At 36.0% G+C, this 23,271-nt stretch overlaps 1 protein-coding gene and 1 long non-coding RNA gene across 3 annotated transcripts; both read left to right on the plus strand.

Moving 5' to 3' along the window:
- Positions 1-234: 234 nt before the first annotated feature.
- On the plus strand, positions 235-3,392 carry LOC123889759 (ferritin-1, chloroplastic-like). Of its 2 annotated transcripts, XM_045939247.1 has the most exons (8): positions 235-555; positions 1,331-1,414; positions 1,520-1,580; positions 1,911-1,998; positions 2,132-2,193; positions 2,304-2,369; positions 2,529-2,592; positions 3,063-3,392. In XM_045939247.1, the coding sequence occupies exons 1-8, from the start codon at positions 257-259 to the stop codon at positions 3,110-3,112; spliced, it is 774 nt and encodes a 257-aa protein (XP_045795203.1). In that variant the 5' UTR covers positions 235-256; the 3' UTR covers positions 3,113-3,392. The 2 variants fall into 2 exon arrangements, with proteins under 2 accessions (XP_045795203.1, XP_045795204.1); XM_045939248.1 differs by lacking the exon at positions 1,331-1,414 and having other exon boundaries at positions 244-555.
- An 8,033-nt stretch (positions 3,393-11,425) lies between these two features.
- LOC123893231 lies at positions 11,426-22,907 on the plus strand. The gene is made up of 4 exons (XR_006803371.1): positions 11,426-11,467; positions 22,143-22,213; positions 22,395-22,499; positions 22,619-22,907. It is a non-coding gene; the product is annotated as an uncharacterized LOC123893231 (long non-coding RNA).
- The last annotated feature ends 364 nt before the right edge of the window (positions 22,908-23,271 follow it).

Genomic DNA, 23,271 nt, shown 5'->3' on the forward strand with positions numbered 1-23,271 from the left:
ATTCCAATTCTTAAACACGTGTGAGACATTTGTCCTAAATTTTCGAATAATACCAAATTTCCAACGTGTACCTAACTAACCACGAGCTCGCCACACGCCTCTCTCATCAAACTATCCCATCCCTCCACGTGTCTCTAATCCAACGATCCATACATCATCCCTTCCATACAAAATCCCCAAAACACCCCTCACTCCCATTATTTACTCCCTTTTTCCCTCTCCAGATTCATCCACAAACACTCATTTCTTTGCTCTAATGGCTCTTTCTTCTTCTAAAGTTTCATCCTTTAATGGATTTTCTCTCTCACCCATTTCTGGGAATGGTTTTAAAAAGCTAGATTTATCATCTTTTTGTAATTTGAGAGTTGATAAGAAATGTGGAAGTGGAAAGTTTACGGTTTGTGCAGCAACAACGGTTCCTTTGACTGGTGTTATATTTGAACCGTTTGAAGAGGTTAAAAAGGATTATCTTGCTGTTCCAATTGTTCCTCAAGTTTCTTTGGCGAGACAGAATTTTGCTGATGAATGTGAATCTGTTATTAATGAGCAGATTAAGTAAGCATTTTTATGATCCTTATTATGTTCATCTGAATTAGTATTTGGTGTTGCAATCACATTTGGAAATTGATTGATTAACTTGAGAGATAAAAAAGCTACATTTTCCATGATAAAAAACATTACACTGGACCTCTGATTCTCTAAAAATAGTATTAATTGTTTTTAAAAATCAAATATGGGAGCATGTTAGTATTTATTTTGTCACAGTCAGAAAGATGTGACTCCAACGCAGTCGATTGAACCGTTTGATTAAAATCGATCTACATTTTCAGCTCAAATAATTAAAATCTTATCTTAAAATTTGGACGGTTTAATATTAACCGGACGATTCAGATGTGCTGACTGCATGTAGTCACAATGCACTGAATCCATTTCCATGGAGAGATTATCAGAGATACATGCAAGGCCCCAATCAGAATTTACTATAAAATTTACATATATAGCCTATCATAGGGTAAATTTTGGCTTAGTGAGCTCCACAGATGAATCTGGTTGAGTTCGATTAGGCAGGAAATTTTTTTCGTCGGACTTCCCCTGGATTTTGGATTACAAGGGCCCGTACCACGGAACAAGATGTTAACACAAAAATAAAAATAGGAGAAATTTTGGATTCCAACTCATACAAAAACTCTAGGATCTCATATTTTGTTACTTTTTTCTTCTAATAATTAACCAAATTTTCATAATTTCTTTTTTCCTTTTGCATTCATTGGAGATTCCCTTGTTTCTATGATAACTTGCTAAGTGATTTTCCTTTGCAATTGTGTCACAGTGTGGAATACAATGTTTCATATGTGTACCACTCCATGTTTGCATACTTTGATAGGGACAACGTGGCTCTCAAGGGATTTGCAAAGTATCAATCATAAACTCCAATATATGTCTTATCCTTTTTTTTTAATCTCTCATTTCTTAAACAGGTTTTCAATTTCATATTGCTGTTTTTAATTGTTGAAAACAGGTTCTTCAAGGAATCTAGTGAAGAAGAGAGAGAACATGCAGAAAAGCTTATGAAATATCAGGTTATATTATATTACCTTTGTACTTCATACTTATATGTTTGAATTGACTTATTTGAGCTTATAGATAAGCATAATTACTTGTGAGACTCTGAATCTGATAACATATGATATCCTTAAGTTGTTTTCAGCTTATAAATAAGCTCTGTAGTATAGCTTATGGAAACGATCTATAGTGTATATTGAAAACATTTGGAGTTCATAGAAATAGGCAAATAGCTTATATATAAACACTTATATGATAGTAAGTGATTATTTAAGCTATTTATCCAATAAGAGAGGTTCTTTTATAATAACTGTATTGACATATCTAGCTTTTATTAACTTGTTTAGAACATTCGTGGTGGAAGAGTTGTACTTCACCCCATCAAGAATGTGCCGTCAGAATTTGAGCATGTCGAAAAAGGGGATGCATTGCATGGTGAGCTTCTTTGCTGATTTCATTACCTTGATGTTTGCAGCTTGACACATTATAGTTTGTCATATTCAGTAGTTTACACTTTAATCTATTATGCTGACTTTGGCTTTTCTTTTTCCTCTATTGTTTCCTTCAGCAATGGAATTAGCTTTGTCTTTGGAGAAGTTAACAAATGAGAAACTTCTGAATGTGCATAGTGTAATGCATCTTTGTCCCTTTAGCTTATTGTTGCAAAATTTTTTAGGAACACAGAAATTATTTGATTTGTAGTTGTCAAGGCTAATCAATTAAAGATTTGTGAATAACAGGTCGCAGACCGCAACAATGATCCTGAAATGACACACTTCATTGAAAGCGAGTTTTTGGCTGAACAGGTGAAACTCATTTAAATCAGTGTTAGGAATTCATATAAGCTTTTGAAAATTTAGAAAAAAAAAATGAGAAAAAGTTGGTTTAACAATGTCAGGGACGCTATATTTTGTGTAGCATTATAACTAATGTGTTTGTCAAAACATACCATTTTATTTCTTCAGGTTGAAGCAATTAAGAAGATATCAGAGTATGTGTCTCAATTGAGAAGGGTTGGAAAGGGTCATGGTATGTTTATAACTACCATCATTTTTCATATTGGTCCACAAACTTTGCCTTACACATAACACCTAGTATGATCCATGTAGCACCCATATTTCAAATTAAAGGCACATTTGATGTCCAACATATGCCAATGTCCGACACCAACACCGCATGGTTACATTTGATCACTGCTATTTTTTGTTCCCTCCGGTCCTTATTATAAGAAAAAGTTTATTTTTTAGGTTAATAGAATGTTATGAATCCAAAAAGTAAAGTTTTTCTTATAATAAGACTAGCGGGAGTAAAATTACTACCGGTGCCTATGTGTCAATGTCGGTACTGTATCTGATGTTTGTTTCTGTGTCGGTGCTTCATAGTTCATAGAGTATGATATTTCCTCCTATGGATAAGAAAGGAAATGGAGGGAAATGGAAGACTAGGAGTAAGGTGAACTCTCTTAGGGTCTAATGAAATTGATGTTTTGTGACTTGCAGGTGTTTGGCACTTTGATCAAAGACTTCTTCATGAGGAACATGCAGCTTGATCATGACTAGGCTTCTTTTCTAGTAGTATCTGTTAATCACGTTTGGTCTTTTATGAAGTGCTTGGTTGTTTTCTGTTATATCATATTTTTCCTATGTACCAAGATTGCAAAACTTGGAGTATTTTAGTTGTTAGTGTCACATGCAAAATGTTACAAGCCTTGTGTAGTAACATCTGTTAACCAAATTTAGTAATCTAAGTCTTCAATAAAAAGAGGTTTTCATGTTCACTATGTTTGTACCACAACTACTGAGATTTGTTAAATAGCCGCATAGCCGAATTTGAACAAATTTTTATTCTTCGGTCATATGGCATTGTTGCAAAGTAGAATTTTAACAAACTGTTACAGTTGCGTAGCGGAATTTGAACAAACTCCTTTCTTACGCGATATGCAATTGACAACACTGCAACTATAACCACAACTTTATTGATCGACTTCATGATATATGTCACTTGGATTATTGATCAAAATACTTTATGCAGTTTTATTGATCACTTAGGATTGTGGAAATGCAATGAATTTTTTCCCAGTTCATGATGATGGTTTCAGCATGTTTATGTTTGAAAGTTATGGAAACAAAACCAAAAAAACTCAAATATATATATTACTATCAGATTCTGTCTTTAAAGGAGAATCAAATTTGTACTCTGATCATTCACTTTCACTTCCTATGGTAACAAAACTATTGACATGATAGAAATTGAGGTATGAAGGAATGAATTGAGATACAAATTTTGAGTTCCCTTTTCTCTACACGCCTATGAATCATTCTTTAAACTTGGGACCATTTTGCTGATGACAAAAATTCATGTTGGCCTGAAACAAATCATCCAATAAGAAGACTTAATGATCTTTTTCTTCTTGCAAGCATGTTGAGGAGATGAAGATTCAATCATTTTCCACATCACTTGAATATGCATATTCTCTAATAAAGACTCACAAGTCCATTTCTGTGTCCTGTATTTAGTCAAGACCATAAGTAAACATAAAGGATCAAGGACCAAACATATACAAGTTAATCTATTTAGTCTATGTTGGAATAAACAATTTAATTAAGTGCTTATATGAAAGTTATTTCTATAACAAAATATTTAAGAATAATTGTGTTTATATAAGCTATAAACTGCTTTCATAAGCTATCCTGAAGGAATTGTCAGAATAATTGTAATGGACAAGACATAAGATGTTTCTATAAGCTATTCCAAAATCCAAACAGTCTTACAAGTATTTATGTGAGTAAATATGTTCAAACAAGCCGATAAAAAATTCTTACTTATATAGTTAAATTTCGGAATGCCACTGCAAAAAGCAATAAAGAAGACATTTGTGTACTTTTTTATCCTCTCATTTTGCAAAAAAAAATAAAAATTCAAGATATTTGCTTGAATATTTTTTTTTGGAGTAATTCGCTCGACTATTTTATTCAAACAAATATCACTATTTAAATTTAATAATTTATGGTTGTCAAAATAAAAATAAAAATTAACAGTATTATTATTTTTTATTATTATTAATGTTTCAAAAATATCTATTTGTTTTAATAATGACTAATCTCCACTAAAAAATCAAGATGACCAATTTTATTGGGTCATCCTTCCAAAAACTACGTTTTATTTTTCTTTCTAAAATGCTCGAATATGATATCTTGCTTAAAGAATTTGTGTCCAGTTCTACTATGATTATGGGTTTTTTTTTGTTTTCTTTCAAATTTCTTATTTTTAGAATGTCTGTTACTTAAATAGCGGATGTGTAAAATCTTGAAATTTTATGTTAGGGGTGTTTTTTTTTTCTCTCATTTTTATAACATCCGCTACTTAAGTAATGTAAGTGTAAAAATGAAAATGAGAAGCGCACGCGAGAAGTACTTAAGGTAACCCAAGCTTTCAAATTTTTGGACACAAACATTTAGGCATCAATTCTTTTTGGGTAAAAAAATATCTAATAAATGAATGCCACAAATATTTAGCCATGAAAGAAATATGAGGATTAAACGATATTTAGACTTGTCCATAAACCTTAACTCAACAGATAAAAATGATAAATCGTAAGGTAGAATATCGACATGACCCGAGTTCAAACGCAAATCTTTAACTTAGAAAGAAAAAAAAAAAAAATTTTAAGCCAACCATTCCATTAAAATAAAATAGCCCAATATAAAATTCTATACAACCCTAACGGATAGTTTCATTCCGTGTCCCCTTCTTATACACGCGTTCCACATTTTTCAATTTTTCTTCAAAGAAAAGGTTTATACACGCGTTCTGAAGAGAAACCCTAAAAATCAAGATCATCGATGGAATCTCTCGATCAAGAGTTACGAAGGTTGCATCTTCAAATTCGCGCAGTGTCACAAATTTGCGTTCCACTTCGAAGATTGCAGCGATTGATTCGTTTGATGGAATAAACCCTAAAAATCAAGATCGTTGACGGAATCTCTCGACCAAGAGTTACGAAGGTTGTATCTTCAAATTCGCGCAGTGTCACAAATTTGCGTTCCACTTCGAAGATTGCAGCGATTGATTCGTTTGATGGAATAAACCCTAAAAATCAAGATCGTTGACGGAATCTCTCGATCAAGAGTTACGAAGGTTGCATCTTCAAATTCGAGTAGTATCACAAATTTGCGTTCCACTTCGAAGATTGCAGCGATTGATTAATTTGATGGAATCTTGTTTTCTTCAAGATAGGGTTCAAACGTCCACTGAGTTTCGAAAAGCGATTGATTCATTTGCTCAGGTAATAGAATTTCGATCTTTTGATTGTAAATTGGGAATTTCATTACAAAAGTTTTGCCCCTTCAGTTTATAGTTGGTACATGTTTCAATCTTCTGCTGTTGGAATACCAATTTTTTCATTCTTGCTTCAAGATGCTTCCATTTTGTGAGTGAAAAATTTAACTGGGGAATATAAATCTATGAGATTTTTTGTTTTTGCTGGAAAATCCTATAATATCGTGAAACACGGTAAAATGAAATATTTTTCTGCACTATATGACCCTAAATTTTAAAACAGTTGGAAGGAAATATCATGGAAACTATATTCATAATGTACAAGTTGGATGATATTTTTTATGGACCGAATGGAATTCTTTACTGTGAATTGTCCATGTGATTTGAAATCTCTTTTTGTAATTTGAAAAAGGATGATATAACCCTGAAGTTTGATGGTAGGAATCAATGAATATATTTTTTGCTCCAAAATTTTATAATTGTCGGGATGCACACTTTATTTATAATGTACAAATTTACAATGCTTTAAATGCATTATGAATGTGAATTTGTATTCACAATATAAGGTTGGTATCTATTGAGCTTTTATGACTTTAATGCAATTCTATAGTGCGAGATAAACTATGAGCCGAAATTTTGAGACAGACTATTGGCTGCCTTGCTGACCCGAAAGGAATCGATGAATATTATTTGTTATAAAAACTGTTGCTACTTGCTAGTATTTGGAAGGCTCATTGACCGTAAAAAACTTTATAAACACTTTACTCATAATGTAAAAGTTGCCTGATGCCTTTGACGCGATATTGATATGAATTGAATTTGATTCCTTCATAATACAAGGGATGGCTTATTGGATGCCTATGCCTCATTGACTGTAAAAAACATCATGAACTCTTTACTCATTGTAAAAGTTGCCTGATGCCTTCATTGTGATATTGATATGAATTGAATTTGATCCCTTCATAATATAAGGGATGGATTATTGGATGTCTCGATGATCCGAAAGGAATCAATGAATATTATTTGTTATATAGATTGTTGCTAGTATTTGGATGCTCATTGACAGTAAAAAAACATTATGAACACTTTACTCATAATGTAAAAGATGCCTGATGCCTTCGATGCGATATTGATATGAATTGAATTTGATTCGTTCATAATATAAGGGATGGATTATTGGATGCCTCAATGACCCGAAAGGAATCAATGAATATTATTTGTTATATAGATTGTTGCTAGTATTTGGATGCCTCATTGACCGTAAAAAAAACATTATGAACTCTTTACTCATAATGTAAAAGATGCTTGATGCCTTCGATGCGATATTGATATGAATTGAATTTGATTCGTTCATAATATAAGGGATGAATTATTGGATGCCTCACTGGATGCCTCAATGACCCGAAAGGAATCAATGAATATTATTTGTTATATAAATTGTTGCTAGTATTTGGATGCCTCATTGACCGTAAAAAAACATTATGAACTCTTTACTCATAATGTAAAAGATGCCTGATGCCTTCCATGCGATATTGATATGAATTGAATTTGACCCTAAGGGATAGATTATTGGATGCCTCAATGACCTGAAAGGAATCAATGAATATTATTTGTTTTAAAATAAAATGTTGCTAGTATTTGGATGCCTCATTGACTGTAAAAAAACATTATGAACTCTTTACTCATAATGTAAAAGATGCCTGATGCCTTCAATGCGATATTGATATGAATTGAATTTGACCCTAAGGGATCGATTATTGGATGCCTTGATGACCTGAAAGGAATCAATGAATTTGTTATAAAATAAAATGTTGCTAGTATTTTGGATGTCTCATTGACCGTAAAAAAACATTATGAACTCTTTACTCATAATGTAAAAGATGCCTGATGCCTTTGATGCGATATTGATATGAATTGAATTTGACCCTAAGGGATGGATTAATGTGATGCCTGATGCCTTATAATGTAAAAACATTTTGGCATATCTCAATTTTGTTTCTACCGAGAAATTCTATTAATGTGATATTTGCCTCTTGGCATTGTTTAAATTGAGTAGAATATGGCCCTAGGCTCTTGGTTTGTTTAGATTATTTCAACTGTTGTAGTTTCTGCATAGATTATTTTGTGTTAGAGGTGAGATTCAGAAATTTGAATCAAAATTCCAAGCTAAATGTTTTGTGGTGAATGATGAGAAGAATAAGAAGGCTAATAATCAAGTCAATCAAAATAATGGCCAGATTTTGGTTCTGTCCTGTCACTGAAATTTTTCTACAAGATTTTGGAGCTATTTTATGTGTGTTGTGTACATATATAATATGCTAGTATTTGGGATGATGTAGCCAATTTTCTGATGGAGCTTTGTTTGTTTTTGCCTTCAGGTGTCTCTCTTCAAGTTAGTTTTACTATATTCAGAATACTTAAGAGTACAAGCAAAACCTCAACTCCTACTAAAGTGTAAGTTTTTAGAACTGTTATGGGAAAGCAAATGATTTTATAGTGTAATCCAGTGCATGATTTGTTACTATATGTTTCTTGTTGCTTACATTTTTTCATTTTCCGTCTTTTGAACTCAAGATGATCTGCACCCATTTTCTGTTTTCAACTTGTTCAAAGGTGTCTCTCTTATGCTTCTTTACTTATTCTCTATACCATTCTTTGTTATTTACTAGACACATTTGGTGCTTTTCAACCTTCATATTTCTAGAATTCTACTAGTTTTGAATAGCTATTTCTAGAAGTTCTAGAATGATGAACTGGGTGCGTTGAATGATTCATAATGTCATGATATTTTCCAAACTATTTGATTCTGCCCTAGTTTGATGAAGGATCATCTTAGTTTGATGAAGGATCATCTTAGTTATGGCAGACATAGGTTACTTGCTTTTACAGGAACTTCTGGATATAAGACAGGCACCGAGCAGAAAACAAAGCATGTAAAAAATGTACCACACTTTACCTGGAACTTCCATTTTAGCTTTTCATTCCAGATATTGTTTCTTTGAAAAAATTAATTATGTTTTGAAGCATTGTTTTAATGATGGCATTGTATAAAAACTAGAATTGACAAGTCTGTTGTAACATTCATAGGTAAGAACAAATTTCATGTCAATGCCTTACAAAGTTCAAACAATAGAGGACTTTGTAAAACAAGTAGAAGCAGGGGATCTGAAACTCCAAGTTCGAGTACTAGAGTTAGGCAAATTTTTTAATCATCACATCGTATGGTATATAAGTTGTATATCCATATAAGTTCTTATGTGATTCTGCAACTAATTTATTCTTATTGGAAATGTGTTTCTTGATTTTTCTAGTCTGAAAGAGCTGCTAGGAATTCGAAAGTGTTACAAATAGCAACTAGAGCAGAGCTGCTCGGAAAGCGACAGTCTGAAATAGCAAGGATGATTCTTTCTTTGTTTTATGTGTGAAGGGGTTATTGGAAGGTCAGTATTGTAAGGAATTGCAAAATATGCTGACATAGATAAGTTATTAGTATCAGTTTTTCTGAGTCTGCTTGTTTTGGTGAATTTGTGGTTTAACTATCATGCTATGGCCTATGAGTAATACTTACAAATTTACAATGAAAAGTCATGTTTTTGGATCCATCATAAAAAAATGGCAGCTAGAGATGGATCGAAAGATTTTTTTTTTTTAATTTTTTCTTTTTATCTCTCTCTAGATTGAATTCGGTTTGTTTCGACTATTGGTATGTGCTCTAAAATTTTTATTTGTCGAGTGTTCAAGTTTTTTTTATCATGACAACACATATCATGTATGATTATGTGATCATTTTACTCCTTTCAGGCCGCAACAACGACCCTGAAATGACATACTTCATTGAAAGCGAATTTTTGGCTTAACAGGTGAAACTCATTTAAATCAGTGTTAGGAATTCATATAAACTTTTGAAAATTTAGTAAAAAAATGAGAAAATGTTGGTTTAACAATGTTAGGGATTTGTCAAAAAAATAAAATGTTAGGGACTATATTTTTGGTAGCATTATTACTAATGTGTTTGCCAAAACATACCATTTTCTTTTTTCAGGTTGAAGCAATTAAGAAGATATCAGCGTATGTGTCTCAATTGAGAATGGTTTGAAAGGGTCATTGTATGTATACCATCATTTTTCATAACACCTAGTATGATCCACGTAGCACCCATATTTCAAATTAAAGGAGCATTTGGTGTCCAACATATGCCAATGTCCGACACCGACACCGTGGTGAGCATATGCCAATGTCCGACACCGATACCGCGTGGTTACATTTGATCACTGCTATGTGTCGATTATTCATAAATGTTACACAAATTGAGTACCAAGATCAATTATTCACAACTACATATATTGCTTTTAGTAACATTTTTCAGGTAACATTTATAAAAAATGTTACCCATTTTCACTAAAACCCAATAAAAATGACTGATGCTGACTCGATAGCCCACTGTTTTTTCATTTCATTAGTGAAATTCTTTCTTGGCCAAAACCCTTATTTCCCATTCCAAAAAAGCGGTTTCGATCTCGCATTGTTCTCCCCCATCGCAATTCTTTCCAATCCCGATCGTTTCATTCATTCATCTCGCAATCGATCTAAGATTTACTTGTTCGTCCATCATACTGTTTTGTTCGTTTGACTATCCAATGCTTTGTTTGATCTCAGCCGAAGCTCCAGCATAATCAATCTAGGTACACAATTCATTCATAGATGTTTTGCGTTAGAACTTTACACATCTTTTATGTTGTTGAATTGCATAGATAGATTAACAATCGTTAAGATTTTTGCTCGAATTTCATATATTTGATGCTCTTGAATTTGATATAATTGATCTTGGTACTCAATTTATTCATAGTTGTTTGATTTAGTACCCTACATATCTTTTATGCTTTTGAATTTTGTAGATAGAGTACCAAATATGCAGATTTTTGCTCAAATTTCACATATTTCATGCGTTGAAATTGATATAATCGTCTTTTGCATGGATTTTTGCTTTGTTCAGGTAGATTGTATGTTTGAAATATCAATTGACTAATGGAGATAGCATCACTCATATAGATTGTGTCTTACCTCAATTATCTTAATGGACAGATCAAATGTAAGACATCTTTGCATAAGGAATTGCGTTTTAAATGAAGCAGAGTGTCTGATCGGCGCTGGTAACTTCTTATTACCCGCTTCGAATTTTTTTTCTCTCTCTGTGGTTTTGATCACAACTAAAACTTATGTGTAGGATTCAATGAAAGACTACTAGAAAGGTACTGAAATGATTCAGTTGGAAATTCCAGAGCTTATGGAAGATGATGTTCAACTTGTAAGTGGAATTGTAAATTATCATATGTTACCTATTTAGTTATCCAGTATTTAATTGGCTTGCACATATGAATGATCCTATAGTTATCTAATGGACAGATCAAATGTAAGACATCTTTGCATAAGGAATTGCGTTTTAAATGAAGCAGAGTGTCTGATCGGCGCTGGTAACTTCTTATTACCCGCTTCGAATTTTTTTTCTCTCTCTGTGGTTTTGATCACAACTAAAACTTATGTGTAGGATTCAATGAAAGACTACTAGAAAGGTACTGAAATGATTCAGTTGGAAATTCCAGAGCTTATGGAAGATGATGTTCAACTTGTAAGTGGAATTGTAAATTATCATATGTTACCTATTTAGTTATCCAGTATTTAATTGGCTTGCACATATGAATGATCCTATAGTTATCTATTTGTAGTTGGTGATCTTATAATTCCTTGTGATAGTTTCTTATAGTGAGGTTTTGCAAATCTAATATTTTCCTTTTTTGGTTGGATTCTACCATGGAATTAAGTTTTGTCTTTGTAGAAATTAGTAAATGAAAAACTTCTGAATTAGTTTCTGGTATGTGGAATCATATGTTGCAGCATGTGTGTTGACTGTTGAGAGCTTTGACTTATTATTGATTAGGGATTCTAAAACTGAATGTCTATGATAAGGATGTAAGTTGATGGGCATTCTTGGTAGTATGGGGGAGTACAGAACTATGAAAATTGGAAGAAAGCTTGAAAACATTGATGTGGTGGTGTTAATAGATAGTGGTGCTAGCCATAATTATTTCACCAAACTTGGCTATTGCGTTGGGCTTGACTGTGAAGCCTGTTACTGAACGGAGAATTAAACTTGGAGATGGTCATAAAGTAGTGAGCAAAGGAGTGTGTGAAGGTATATCATTATTACTGGGAAATATGAAGGTGGTGGTAGATGCTTTGATTTTGGATTTAGGAAGATTGGATGTTGTTTTAGGGGTGTCTTGGCTGTGTACTTTGGGGAAGGTGTTGATGGATTTGGAGACTCTGACGATGCAATTTTGGCATCAAGGAAAGTCAGTAACTCTGCAAGGCCAAGGAGAAAATCAAAAGAGGCAGAGCTACCTAAATTCTTTCCTCGCCAACAGATTTCATGATGGAGATTGGTGGATGAAATCACTTCATCAAGAGAAGAGCAATGAGGAGAGAATAATTGAAGATCTGAAGTTATTATTGGAAAAATTTGCTGCAGTATTTCAAGATACTATTAAGTTACCACCAATGAGATCTCAAGCACATCAAATTGAACTTTTCCCTGAACAGGGTGATGTTAATGTGAGACCTTACAGATATCCACACCATCAGAAAGAAGAGATTGAAAGGCAAATTAGAGAATTGTTGGAGGCTGGGGTCATCGGGCAAAGTATGAGTTCTTTCTGTAGTCCTGTTCCTGTGATATTGGTAAAGAAGAAGGATAATAGGTGGAGAATGTGTGTGGACTACAGAGCTCTGAACAAAGCTACAGTGCCAAATAAGTATCCTATACCCATTGTTGATGAACTGTTGGACGAATTATTTGGGGATACAATATTTTCTAAAATTGATCTTAAGTCTGGATATCACCAGATTAGGGTACTTGAAAGACATTCATAAGACTGCTTTTAGAACACATAACGGGCATTAGGAATACTTAGTAATGCCTTTTGGCTTAGTGAATGCACCTGCTACGTTTCAAGCCACTATGAATGATCTGTTTAGGCCCTATTTAAGAAAATTTGTGCTGGTATTTTTTGATGACATTCTAGTTTATAGCAAAACTATGTCTGAACATCTTTTACATTTGGAACAAGTATTGGCTGTGTTGTTAGAAAACTGTTTTGTAGCCAATCAGAAGAAATGTAAATTTGGTGGCCAACATGTGGATTATCTGGGCCACATCATTTCTAGTAAAGGAGTGGTGGTTGATCCAGACAAGGTTAAATGTGTCAGTGAGTGGCCTGTACCAAAAAATGTCAAAGGAGTGAGAGGATTTTTGGGGCTGACTGGTTATTACAGAAAGTTCATTAAGGATTATGGCAAGATAGCCAAACCCTTGACTGAACTAACAAAAAAAGACAATTTTAATTGGGGACCAGAAGCAGCTAATGCTTTCATTAAATTGAAGCTTATCATGGCTACGGCACCTGTATTGGGTTTGCCAAATTTTGAGCTGCCATTTGAGGTGGAATGTGATGCTGCAGGGAGAGGCATAGGAGCTGTGTTGATGCAGCAAAAAAACCTATAGCTTATTTCAGTAAGGCCTTATCTGAAGGAAATCTAGCTAAATCAGTTTATTAAAAAGAGCTCATGGCTCTTGTTTTATCATTTCAACATTGGCGACATTATTTATTAGGCAAGAAATTCTTGGTGTTCACTGACCACAAGAGTTTGAAACATTTTTTGCAACAAAGAGTTTCATCTCCTGACCAACAATGTTGGCTTGCCAAACTGTTGGGATATCAATTTGAAGTGTTGTATAAAAACCTGGACCAGATAACAAAGCTGCTGATGCTTTGTCAAGGTGCCATGGTGAAGAAGAAATGAAAGTCTTGTTGTCATCTTCTCAAAGGTTGGGAGGGCAGATGCCATTGCAGAATTTGACACAAGATGCTGACTTGGATTTGAATGTCTTGGTGTCTTCTCCTCAATGGCCGGAAGGGCAGAAGCTATTGAGGGAAGTGGCACAAGTTGCTCAAATCCAAAAGTTGATCTCTGAGTTGACTGACAATCCTGATAGCAAACCGGGATATGTAGTCCAGCAGGGAATTTTGTTTTACCATGGGAGATTGGTTATTCCTGCAACCTCTCCTTGAAGTAGAAAATAAGATTTGGAAAGGAAAGGTGTTTGTGAGGAAGAACCATAATGATAGAATAGAATATTATTGTCATTAAGCATAATTATATTTGTAATTATTTGTAATTACTTTCATTAAAGTCTGTCATTATTCATAGGTTTGATTAGCCTATTATTATTGTATATATAGACACTTAACCATATCAATGAAAGACAACAAAAATCATTTTCCAATAGAATATTATTTCCTTCAGTATTCCTTCCCTTTTTCTATTATGGTATCACGAGTATTGTTTTCTTTCCACGCGTGACCTACAAAACAAATTGCAGCGCCGCATCTTCTTCTTTCTCACCCAAATCCGCCGCATCCTCCCTTGCACCGAGCGTCTACCTGAGCCAGCTCTCACTGTCCGCGCCGACTAACCCAAAATGCGCCGACCACCGATCTGTTCGCGCCAGCACCGCCGTGCCATCCTCCGTCACCGCACAAGCCGATCATCAATTATGGTTCTGTTCTGCTCGCAAAACACAGCAACAAAATCACTGTTTTGGATTTGCGTTTTCTCTAAGTTTGAGTTTTCTCAGTTTCGCACAAATACGGTATCTTTGTATCTGCGTTTTGTCTGTCTCGCAAAAACAGAGATATCAAAACAGTTGTTTTATTGTGTCCTATTTTTCTGCCGGTTCACAAAACACAGCAAGTCCCTTTTGTTTTCACATCGGTCGACATGTCTTCCTCTCCTGCCGCTGCATCCACAACCTCTGTCGTCATTTCCACATCTGTCTCTTCGGCAAAAACAGATTTTCATCCTGCCCTTGCCGTCACCAACATCAAACATAGCATTCCTTTTGTACTGGAGCTGGAGAAGGATCACCACAACATGTGGGCCGAATTATTTGAGGTTCATGCTCGTGCCCACAAGGTTATTCATCACATCATTCCTCAACCCGGCAAAGAGAAGCCTGCCTCCACTGATGCCAGTTTTGAAATGTGGACAATTCTTGATTCAACGGTTCTTCAATGGATTTATTCGACTATCTCATTTGATCTCCTTATGGAAAAAGGATCAACTGCCATGGCTACCTGGAACCGTTTGGCCAACATATTTGAGGACAATCAAAACTCCCGTGCTGTTGCACTTGAACAAGATTTTTCCTCCACTCGCATGGAAGATTTTCCTAACGTCTCTGCATATTGTCAACGACTCAAGCAACTATCTGATCAACTGAAGAACGTTGGAGCACCCGTCAGCGAACACCGATTGGTCCTTCAAATAGTATCCGGATTGTCTGAGCTGTATCGTGGGGTTGCCACTGTGATTCGCCAGCAGAAAACTTTACCTTCATTTCTTGAGGCTCGCTCCATGCTCACCTTGGAGGAATCTGGTTTGGCCAAAATGCATAGCACTAGCTCACCCACTGTCTTGCATACTGCCATGCCACGAGACACAGATGACTCCTCCCAGCAGCGTTCCAACCGAGAACAGGACAACCGTTCTGGTTCAGGCCGCAACCGCAACAATCAAAGTCGCACAAGAGGGCGCGGACAGCGCGGTGGTTCTAGGTCTAACGGTCCCTCTTGGTCCTCTCAACCATGGCAGCAACTCCAACATCCCTCTTGGTCTCCTTGGGGATGGGTCCCACCTCCTTGGGGTGTGCCTCCTTGCCCATATCCTACATCTCAATGGACACAACCCACCGGTACTCCGAGGCAACCAGGTATCCTAGGTCAACGTCCACAGGCTCACGTTGCCACGCCTTCACCAACCCCCATTGACATTGCAGCTGCCATGCACACCATGTCTCTTAATCCGCCGGACAACACATGGTACATGGACACTGGAGCCACCTCCCACACAATGGCATCTCAAGGTAATCTCACGTCTTATTCTAATTTGAGTCATTTAAATCAGAAACTGATTGTCGGTAGTGGACAAGGTATTCCAATTCAAGGGTCTGGTCACACAACCCTACCTACATCTGACAAACACAAACACTTAGACCTTAAACATGTTTTACACACACCGCAAATTATTAAGAATTTGATTTCTGTGCGACAACTCACTACTGAAAATAATGTTTCCGTTTCATTGGATCCATTTGGTTTCTCGGTATTTGACTTTCAGACGGGTACTCCTCTCATGAGTTGTAATAGCTTTGGCGATCTATATCCAGTCACCTCTCCCTCTCACTTTGATGGTCTCTCTTCCGGTCTCTCGGCCATCCAAGTTCTTCTACTTTGCAGTCTCTTCATAAAAATAAGTTCATTAGTGGTGAACATTTAAGTTCCAAGACTATTTGTAATTCTTGTGTGTTTGGCAAACATATTGAGTTGCCTTTTGATTCATCCAAAAATGTTACTTTAATGCCTTTTGATATATGGACATCACCGATTTTAAGTTCTTCTGGTCATCGATATTATGTTTTATTCTTGGATGATTATTCTGATTTTCTGTGGACGTTTCCTAAAAGTAACAAATCTCAGGTTTTTGAAATGGTCACTTCTCTTTCTAATCAAATTCGCACACAATTTTCTCAAACCGTGAAATGTTTTCAATGTGATAATGGACGTGAATACAACAATACATTATTTCATAAATATTGTGTTGATAATGGTCTTATTTTCCGTTTCTCTTCCCCTCACACGTCATCTCAAAATGGCAAAGCGGAACGTAAAATACGCACCATTAATAACATGATTCGCACTCTTCTCGCCCATTCTTCTGTTCCTCCCTCATTTTGGCATCATGCCCTTCAAATGACTACTTATCTTCTTAATATCCTTCCTCGAAAGAATTTGTCAAATCATTCTCCTACTCAACTTTTGTATCATCGTGATCCATCCTACACACATCTTCGTGTTTTTGGTTGTCTGTGTTATCCATTGTTTCCATCCACTACCATTAACAAATTGCAACCACGCTCAACACCATGTGTCTTCTTAGGATATCCCACTAATCACAGAGGCTACAAATGTTTCGATTTGACGCAAAGAAAGATCAGCATCTCCCGACATGTCATATTTGATGAGACACAATTCCCCTTTGCTCAAATGTTTCTAATGGTTGTTTTGAGCGTTACAAAGCTCGTCTTGTAGGTGATGGTAGGTCACAAATTGCAGGTGTGGATTGTGATGAGACGTTTAGTCCTGTAGTAAAACCGGCGACTATTCGCACCGTTCTCACGATTGCTCTCTCTAAATCCTGGCATATTCATCAGTTAGATGTCCAGAATGCATTTCTGCATGGTGACCTTCACGAGACAGTCTACATGCATCAGCCACTCGGTTTTCGTGATCCTCATCACCCAGATTATGTGTGTCGCTTGCGAAAATCACTCTATGGTTTGAATCAAGCGCCTCGTGCCTGGTACCAGCGTTTTGCTGACTTTGTCTCCACCCTTGGATTTCAGCACAGCACTTCCGATCACTAACTCTTCATCTATCGACATGGTTCTAACTTGGCTTACATCTTGTTGTATGTTGATGACATCATCCTTATCATGACACTACTTGCATCTGAGTTTGCTATGAAGGATTTGGGACCGCTGAGTTACTTCCTAAGTATTGTCGTAACTAGACATGCTAGTGGACTCTTCCTTACACAGAGTACTTATGCTGGTGAAATTATTGCTCGCGCAGGCATGGCCTCGTGCAAACCATCTGCCACTCCAGTTGACACCAAGCAAAAGCTTGGTACCTCCGCCGGCACTCCGTATGACGATCCCACCTTATACCGGAGTCTCGTAGGAGCCTTGCAGTATCTTACTTTCACCCGCCCTGACATTTCTTATGTTGTTCAACAGGTGTGTCTTCACATGCATGCCCCTTGTATCGACCACATGCTTGCCCTCAAGCGCATCCTGCGTTATATCCAGGGAACCCTACACTATGGTTTGCATCTCTATCCATCCCCTATTGAGAAACTTGTCTCTTATACTGATGCAGATTGGGGGGGGGGCTGCCCTAACACCCGTCGTTCTATCTTCGGCTAATGTGTGTTTCTCGGTGACAACCTCATTTCCTGGTCTTCCAAGAGACAACCCACACTTTCTCGCTCGATTGCAGAAGCTGAGTACAGAGGTGTTGCTAATGTGGTTTCTGAATCTTGTTGGCTTCGCAACCTTCTCTTGAAGCTTCATTTTCCACTATCTCAGGCTACGTTGGTATATTGTGATAATGTTAGTGCCATCTACCTTTCTGGTAACCCAGTACAACATCAGCGTACTAAACATATTGAGATGGACATTCACTTTGTTCGGGAGAAGGTCGCCCGTGGCCAGGCACGCGTCCTTCATGTTCCTTCCCGTCACCAGATTGCTGACATCTTCACCAAAGGCCTACCTCGTGTTCTATTTAATGATTTCCGGACCAATCTAAGCGTCCGCGAACCTCCCGCTTCGACTGTGGGGGTGTGATAGAATAGAATATTATTATCATTAAGCATAATTATATTTGTAATTATTTGTAATTACTTTCAATAAAGTCTGTCATTATTCATAGGTTTGATTAGCCTATTATTATTGTATATATAGACACTTAACCATATCAATGAAAGACAACAAAAATCATTTTCCAATAGAATATTATTTCCTTCAGTATTCCTTCCCTTTTTCTATTACATAAAGAAGGCAATGAGTCCACATCCCAACATTGCCATGAATCTGAGCCGAGGAATGATCAGTCTCTATTTCTGAAAGTCGTAGTTTGTATCCTGATATAGATGATCCTGTAGCTGTTAGAAAACCTGTTAGATCTTGCACTATACACCATATGTCCAATTTTATATCAAAAATATTCAAATTTGTCTTCATCTTTTTCTACCTTCACCTCCAAATTGTCTAGTGTAGAGATTCCAAAGAATGTACATTCAAGGACATGCTGACCACACCTTGTTCACAAAGTTCTCCCCACATGGGAAAGTTGCGGTCTTGATTGTTTATGTTGATGATATCGTTCTTACCGGAGACGATATAGTTGAAATGACAAAAGTAAAAGAGAAATTAGCAGTAGATTTTGAAATCAAGGACTTGGGATCCATGAGATATTTTCTTGGTATGGAGGTTGCCCGATCAAAGAATGGTATTGTAGTTTCCCAACAAAAATACATTTTAGATTTATTGAAAAACAGGAATGAGCGGATGTCGACCAGTAGATACTCCCATGAATCCTAATGCAAAACTTTGGGAAGAAGGTAATGTTCCTGTTGATACTAGAAGGTACCAGAGATTGGTTGGGAAACTGATTTATTTGTCACACACCAGACCTGACATTGCTTTCTCGGTTATTGTAGTAAGTCACTTTATCCATTCTCCTTTTAAGGAACATCTTGAGGTAGTCTACAGGATAATGAGATATTTGAAGGAAAATCCCGGAAAGGGATTATTTTTTAAGAAGACTAGTGAAAGAAATGTGTCTATCTTTACCGATGTTGATTGGGCAGGTTCAGTAACTGATAGAAGATCAACTTCTGGATATTGTAGCTATGTTTGGGGTAATCTTGTGACATAGAGGAGCAAGAAACAAGGAGTTGTAGCAAGAAGTAGTGCAGAAGCTGAGTTTAGAGCTATGGCTCAAGGTATTTGTGAAGGATTATGGATCCACAGAGTCCTAGAATAGCTTAAGATGAAAATTGAGCTTCCATTGAAATTATACTTTGACAGTAAAGCCGCTATTAGCATAGCTCATAACCCAGTTCAACATGACAGAACCAAGCATATTGAGATCGATCGACATTTCATAAAAGAGAAGTTACATGCTGGAATCATATGTCTACCTTTTGTAACTTTGAGTCAGCAAACTGCGGATATCTTGACTCTTAGAATTGAGTTTTGGGCCTAACTCATCCTTACAAAATCGGCTTGTAAAGTGAGGATTGCCTCTAGTTTATAAACACTTAGTGAGGCAATATCGCAACCGATGTGAGACTTCTTTAACACCCCGCTCGCGGCAAGCGCTATGGCCTTGAGGCGCGGACATGAATGGTGGAGGGCCCGATCAGAAACCTGATTGCAGGCGGCCGACGAAGTGGCCCAACGAATCGTGAATAGGGTCTGATACCATCTTAGAATTTAGTTTTGGGCCTAACTCATTCTTACAAAACCGGCTTGTAAAGTGAGGATTGCCTCTAGTTTATAAACACTTGGTGAGGCCATATCGCAACCGATGTGAGACTTCTTTAACATTGACCAAAAGCTTAGCAAGACCCACCTTTGAGCATTTGATAGGCAAGTTGGGCATGATAGATATCTATGCACCAACTTTAGGGGGGTGTTGGAAAATATTTAGTTTCATAGTTTGTTATTTCTAGGAGATTCTAAGCTTATTATTATTTCCTTTTATTTTTGTACTCTTCCTATTTAAACCAGCCTTGAGCTGAGGAATAAATCACAACAGTATTCACTTATCTTACTTGCAGAGTTTCATTGTACTCCTATGGGGGGCCGTTCTGGGTTCCTTAGAACTTATAGGAGAATTGCTGCTAATATCTATTTGGTAGGTATGCAGAAAGCAGTTAGAGACTTTGTTCGAGCTTGTGATATCTGCCAAAGGCAGAAATATACAGCTACTACACCAGGAGGTTTGCTGCAGCCCCTACCAATTCCCAATGCTATATGGGAAGACTTGTCTATTGATTTTATCACAGGGTTGCCCAAATCAAAGCGGTTTGAAGCTGTTCTGGTTGTTGTTGATCGACTGTCAAAGTAGTCATTTTATACTATTAAAGCACCCTTATACGGCAAAATCTGTGGCTGAATTATTTGTCAAAGAGGTAGTTCGTTTGCATGGTATTCCTTCTACAATCATTAGTGACAGAGATCTTTTATTCATAAGTCACTTTTGGAGGTAATTAATAGATGTTTGAAAAGTTATCTGAGATGCTTTGCTTCTGATCAGCCTAAGTCTTGGGCTTATTGGATTTCGTGGGCAGAATATTGGTATAACACTACGTATCATATATCAATTGATAAATCTCCTTTTGAAGTAGTATATGGTAGATCTCCTCCTAATTTGTTGAGGTTCTTAAGCAATGAAACTAAAGTTGCTGCTGTGGCTTTGGAATTAACAGAAAGGGATGAAGCTTTGAATCAGTTAAAGACTCAACATAAACTTTTTATCTATATTTGTTGAATATTGATTCGAATTTACATTTCAGTGTTGGTGAATGGGTGTTTTTGAAGCTTCGACCTCATAGGCAACACTCTGATCAAAAGAATTAATCAAAAACTGGCTGCAAGATTCTATGGACCATTTCAGATAGTTGAAAGAGTGGGTGCAGTGGCTTATAAACTTCAATTACCTGCTAGTTCAAAAATCCATCCGATTTTTCATGTCTCATTATTAAAAAAAGCTGTGGGTGATTATCCAGTTCAAGGAGAGCTTCCTAAAGAGCTAGAAATTTCTTTAGAAGAGGATATATATCCTGAGAAGATTTTGGGCTCAAGAATTACCTTGCAAACTGGCAATGCTGTTCCTCAAAGTTTGATTCAATGGAAAAATAAATCTTTGGAGGCGGTTACATGGGAAGATGATGCGTTTATAGAAGGACAGTTTCCAGATTTTAGCCTTGAGGACAAGGCTCTTTTTGAGACAGGTGGTATTGATAAGGGTGTGAGTCTTAATAATAATGTGGAACATAAAGAATGGAGGGTATATTCGAGAAAACGATGGAAGAATGAGAAAATGAAGGGAAATGAGTAATAGCATGTGCAAGGGTGTAGCATGTGCTTATCAGGTGAGTGAGGTGTGTGAGAAGTGCGTGACAGTAGCGCTATATAATGAGTAGTATGGGAAAGAATAAAGTTAGCCAAGTTTTCTGTTGAGAAAGTGGGGTCATCAATCACTGGTGATTTGGGAGAGTCATTGTACTCTTTTGGGTTTGATAGTGTCACTATCATTCTGTTACCCTTTACATTCCTCATTTACAACTTTCTTTTGTATTCAATTCCAACAAAGTGCAGTTATAATACCATTAATATAACATTCCATTCATCTTTATTCATCTTTATTCATAAATTCATATACATACCTATCAGTCTATTTCTTTAAATTTAAGGATTTTAAAACTGAATGACTATTTGTTTATGTCCTTACATATACAAAATTACTATGTTCCAAGTTCTGTATGTTAAAATTAAGCCAATCATTGGAATTTACTAACCTGTTTCTTATTTACTTTACACATGGTGCTGCAAGGGTCCTGTGCTAGAACAAGTTGGTTTCTCACTTGGTGTGAAAAAGGCATAGCTGGTCAGACATGATTCAAGGTAAATAAAAGTTGTTGTTAAATTATGTTTAAAAGGGATGAAGATTTGAGCCATTTTCTGCACTGATTTACTTTACACTAAGCAATAAACTAATAATTTGAACAATTTAAGAAGAGAATTAACTTTGTGCAAATAACATGGTTGATAACTAGAATTGACAAGTCTGTTTTAACATTCATAGGTAAGAACAAATTTCATGCCAATGCCTTACAAAGTTCAAACAATAGATGACTTTGTAAAACAAGTAGAGGCAGGGGATATGAAACTCCGAGTTCGAGTACTAGAGGTAGGCAAATTCTTTAATCATCACATCGTATGGTATATAAGTTGTATATCCATATAAGTTCTTATGTGATTCTGCAACTTATTTATTCTTATTGGAAATGTGTTTCTTGATTTTTCTAGTCTGAAAGAGCTGCTCGGAATGCGAAAGTGTTACAAATGGCTACTAGAGCTGCTCGGAAAGCGACAGTCTGAAATTGCAAGGATGGTTCTTTCTTTGTCTTTTGTGAAGGGGTTATTGGAAGGTCAGTATTAATAAATCTTCCCTCTTCTGCTAGCTGTCTGTTATCTAAGCCTTAATGTTAGAAAGTAAGAGTTGAAGGAACATTATTTGTTATATAAATTATTTCTAGTATTTGGATGCCAAATTGACCGTAAAAAGACATTATGAACTTTACTCATAAATGTAAAAGATGCCTGATGCCTTCGATGGGATATTGATATCAATTGAATTTGATTCGTTGATAATATAAGGGATGGATTAATGGATGCCTTGATAACCCAAAAGGAATCAATGAATATTGTTTGTTATATAAAATAAAAGTTGCTAGTATTTTGGATGTCTCATTGACCGGAAAAAATCATTATGAACTCTTCAATCATAATGTAAAAGTTGCCTGATGCCTTCAATGCGATATTGATATGAATTGAATTTGATTCATTCAAAATATAAGGGATGCATTATTGGATGTCTCGATGACCCGAAAAGAATCGATGAATATTATTTGTTATATTAACCGTTGCTAATATTTGGATGCTTTACTCATAATGTAAAA

Source organism: Trifolium pratense, linkage group LG6, assembly GCF_020283565.1.
Source record: "Trifolium pratense cultivar HEN17-A07 linkage group LG6, ARS_RC_1.1, whole genome shotgun sequence".
Lineage (NCBI taxonomy): Eukaryota > Viridiplantae > Streptophyta > Magnoliopsida > Fabales > Fabaceae > Trifolium > Trifolium pratense.

What these genes read in the sequence shown, in the direction of transcription:
- LOC123889759 (XM_045939247.1), top strand. Translation starts at nt 257, where the DNA reads ATGGCTCTTTCTTCTTCTAAAGTTTCATCCTTTAATGGATTTTCTCTC. An exon ending in AAAAGGGGATGCATTGCATG is followed by an intron (nt 1,999 to 2,131) that starts GTGAGCTTCTTT and finishes TGTTTCCTTCAG; the next exon opens with CAATGGAATTAGCTTTGTCT. An exon ending in GCGAGTTTTTGGCTGAACAG is followed by an intron (nt 2,370 to 2,528) that starts GTGAAACTCATT and finishes TTATTTCTTCAG; the next exon opens with GTTGAAGCAATTAAGAAGAT.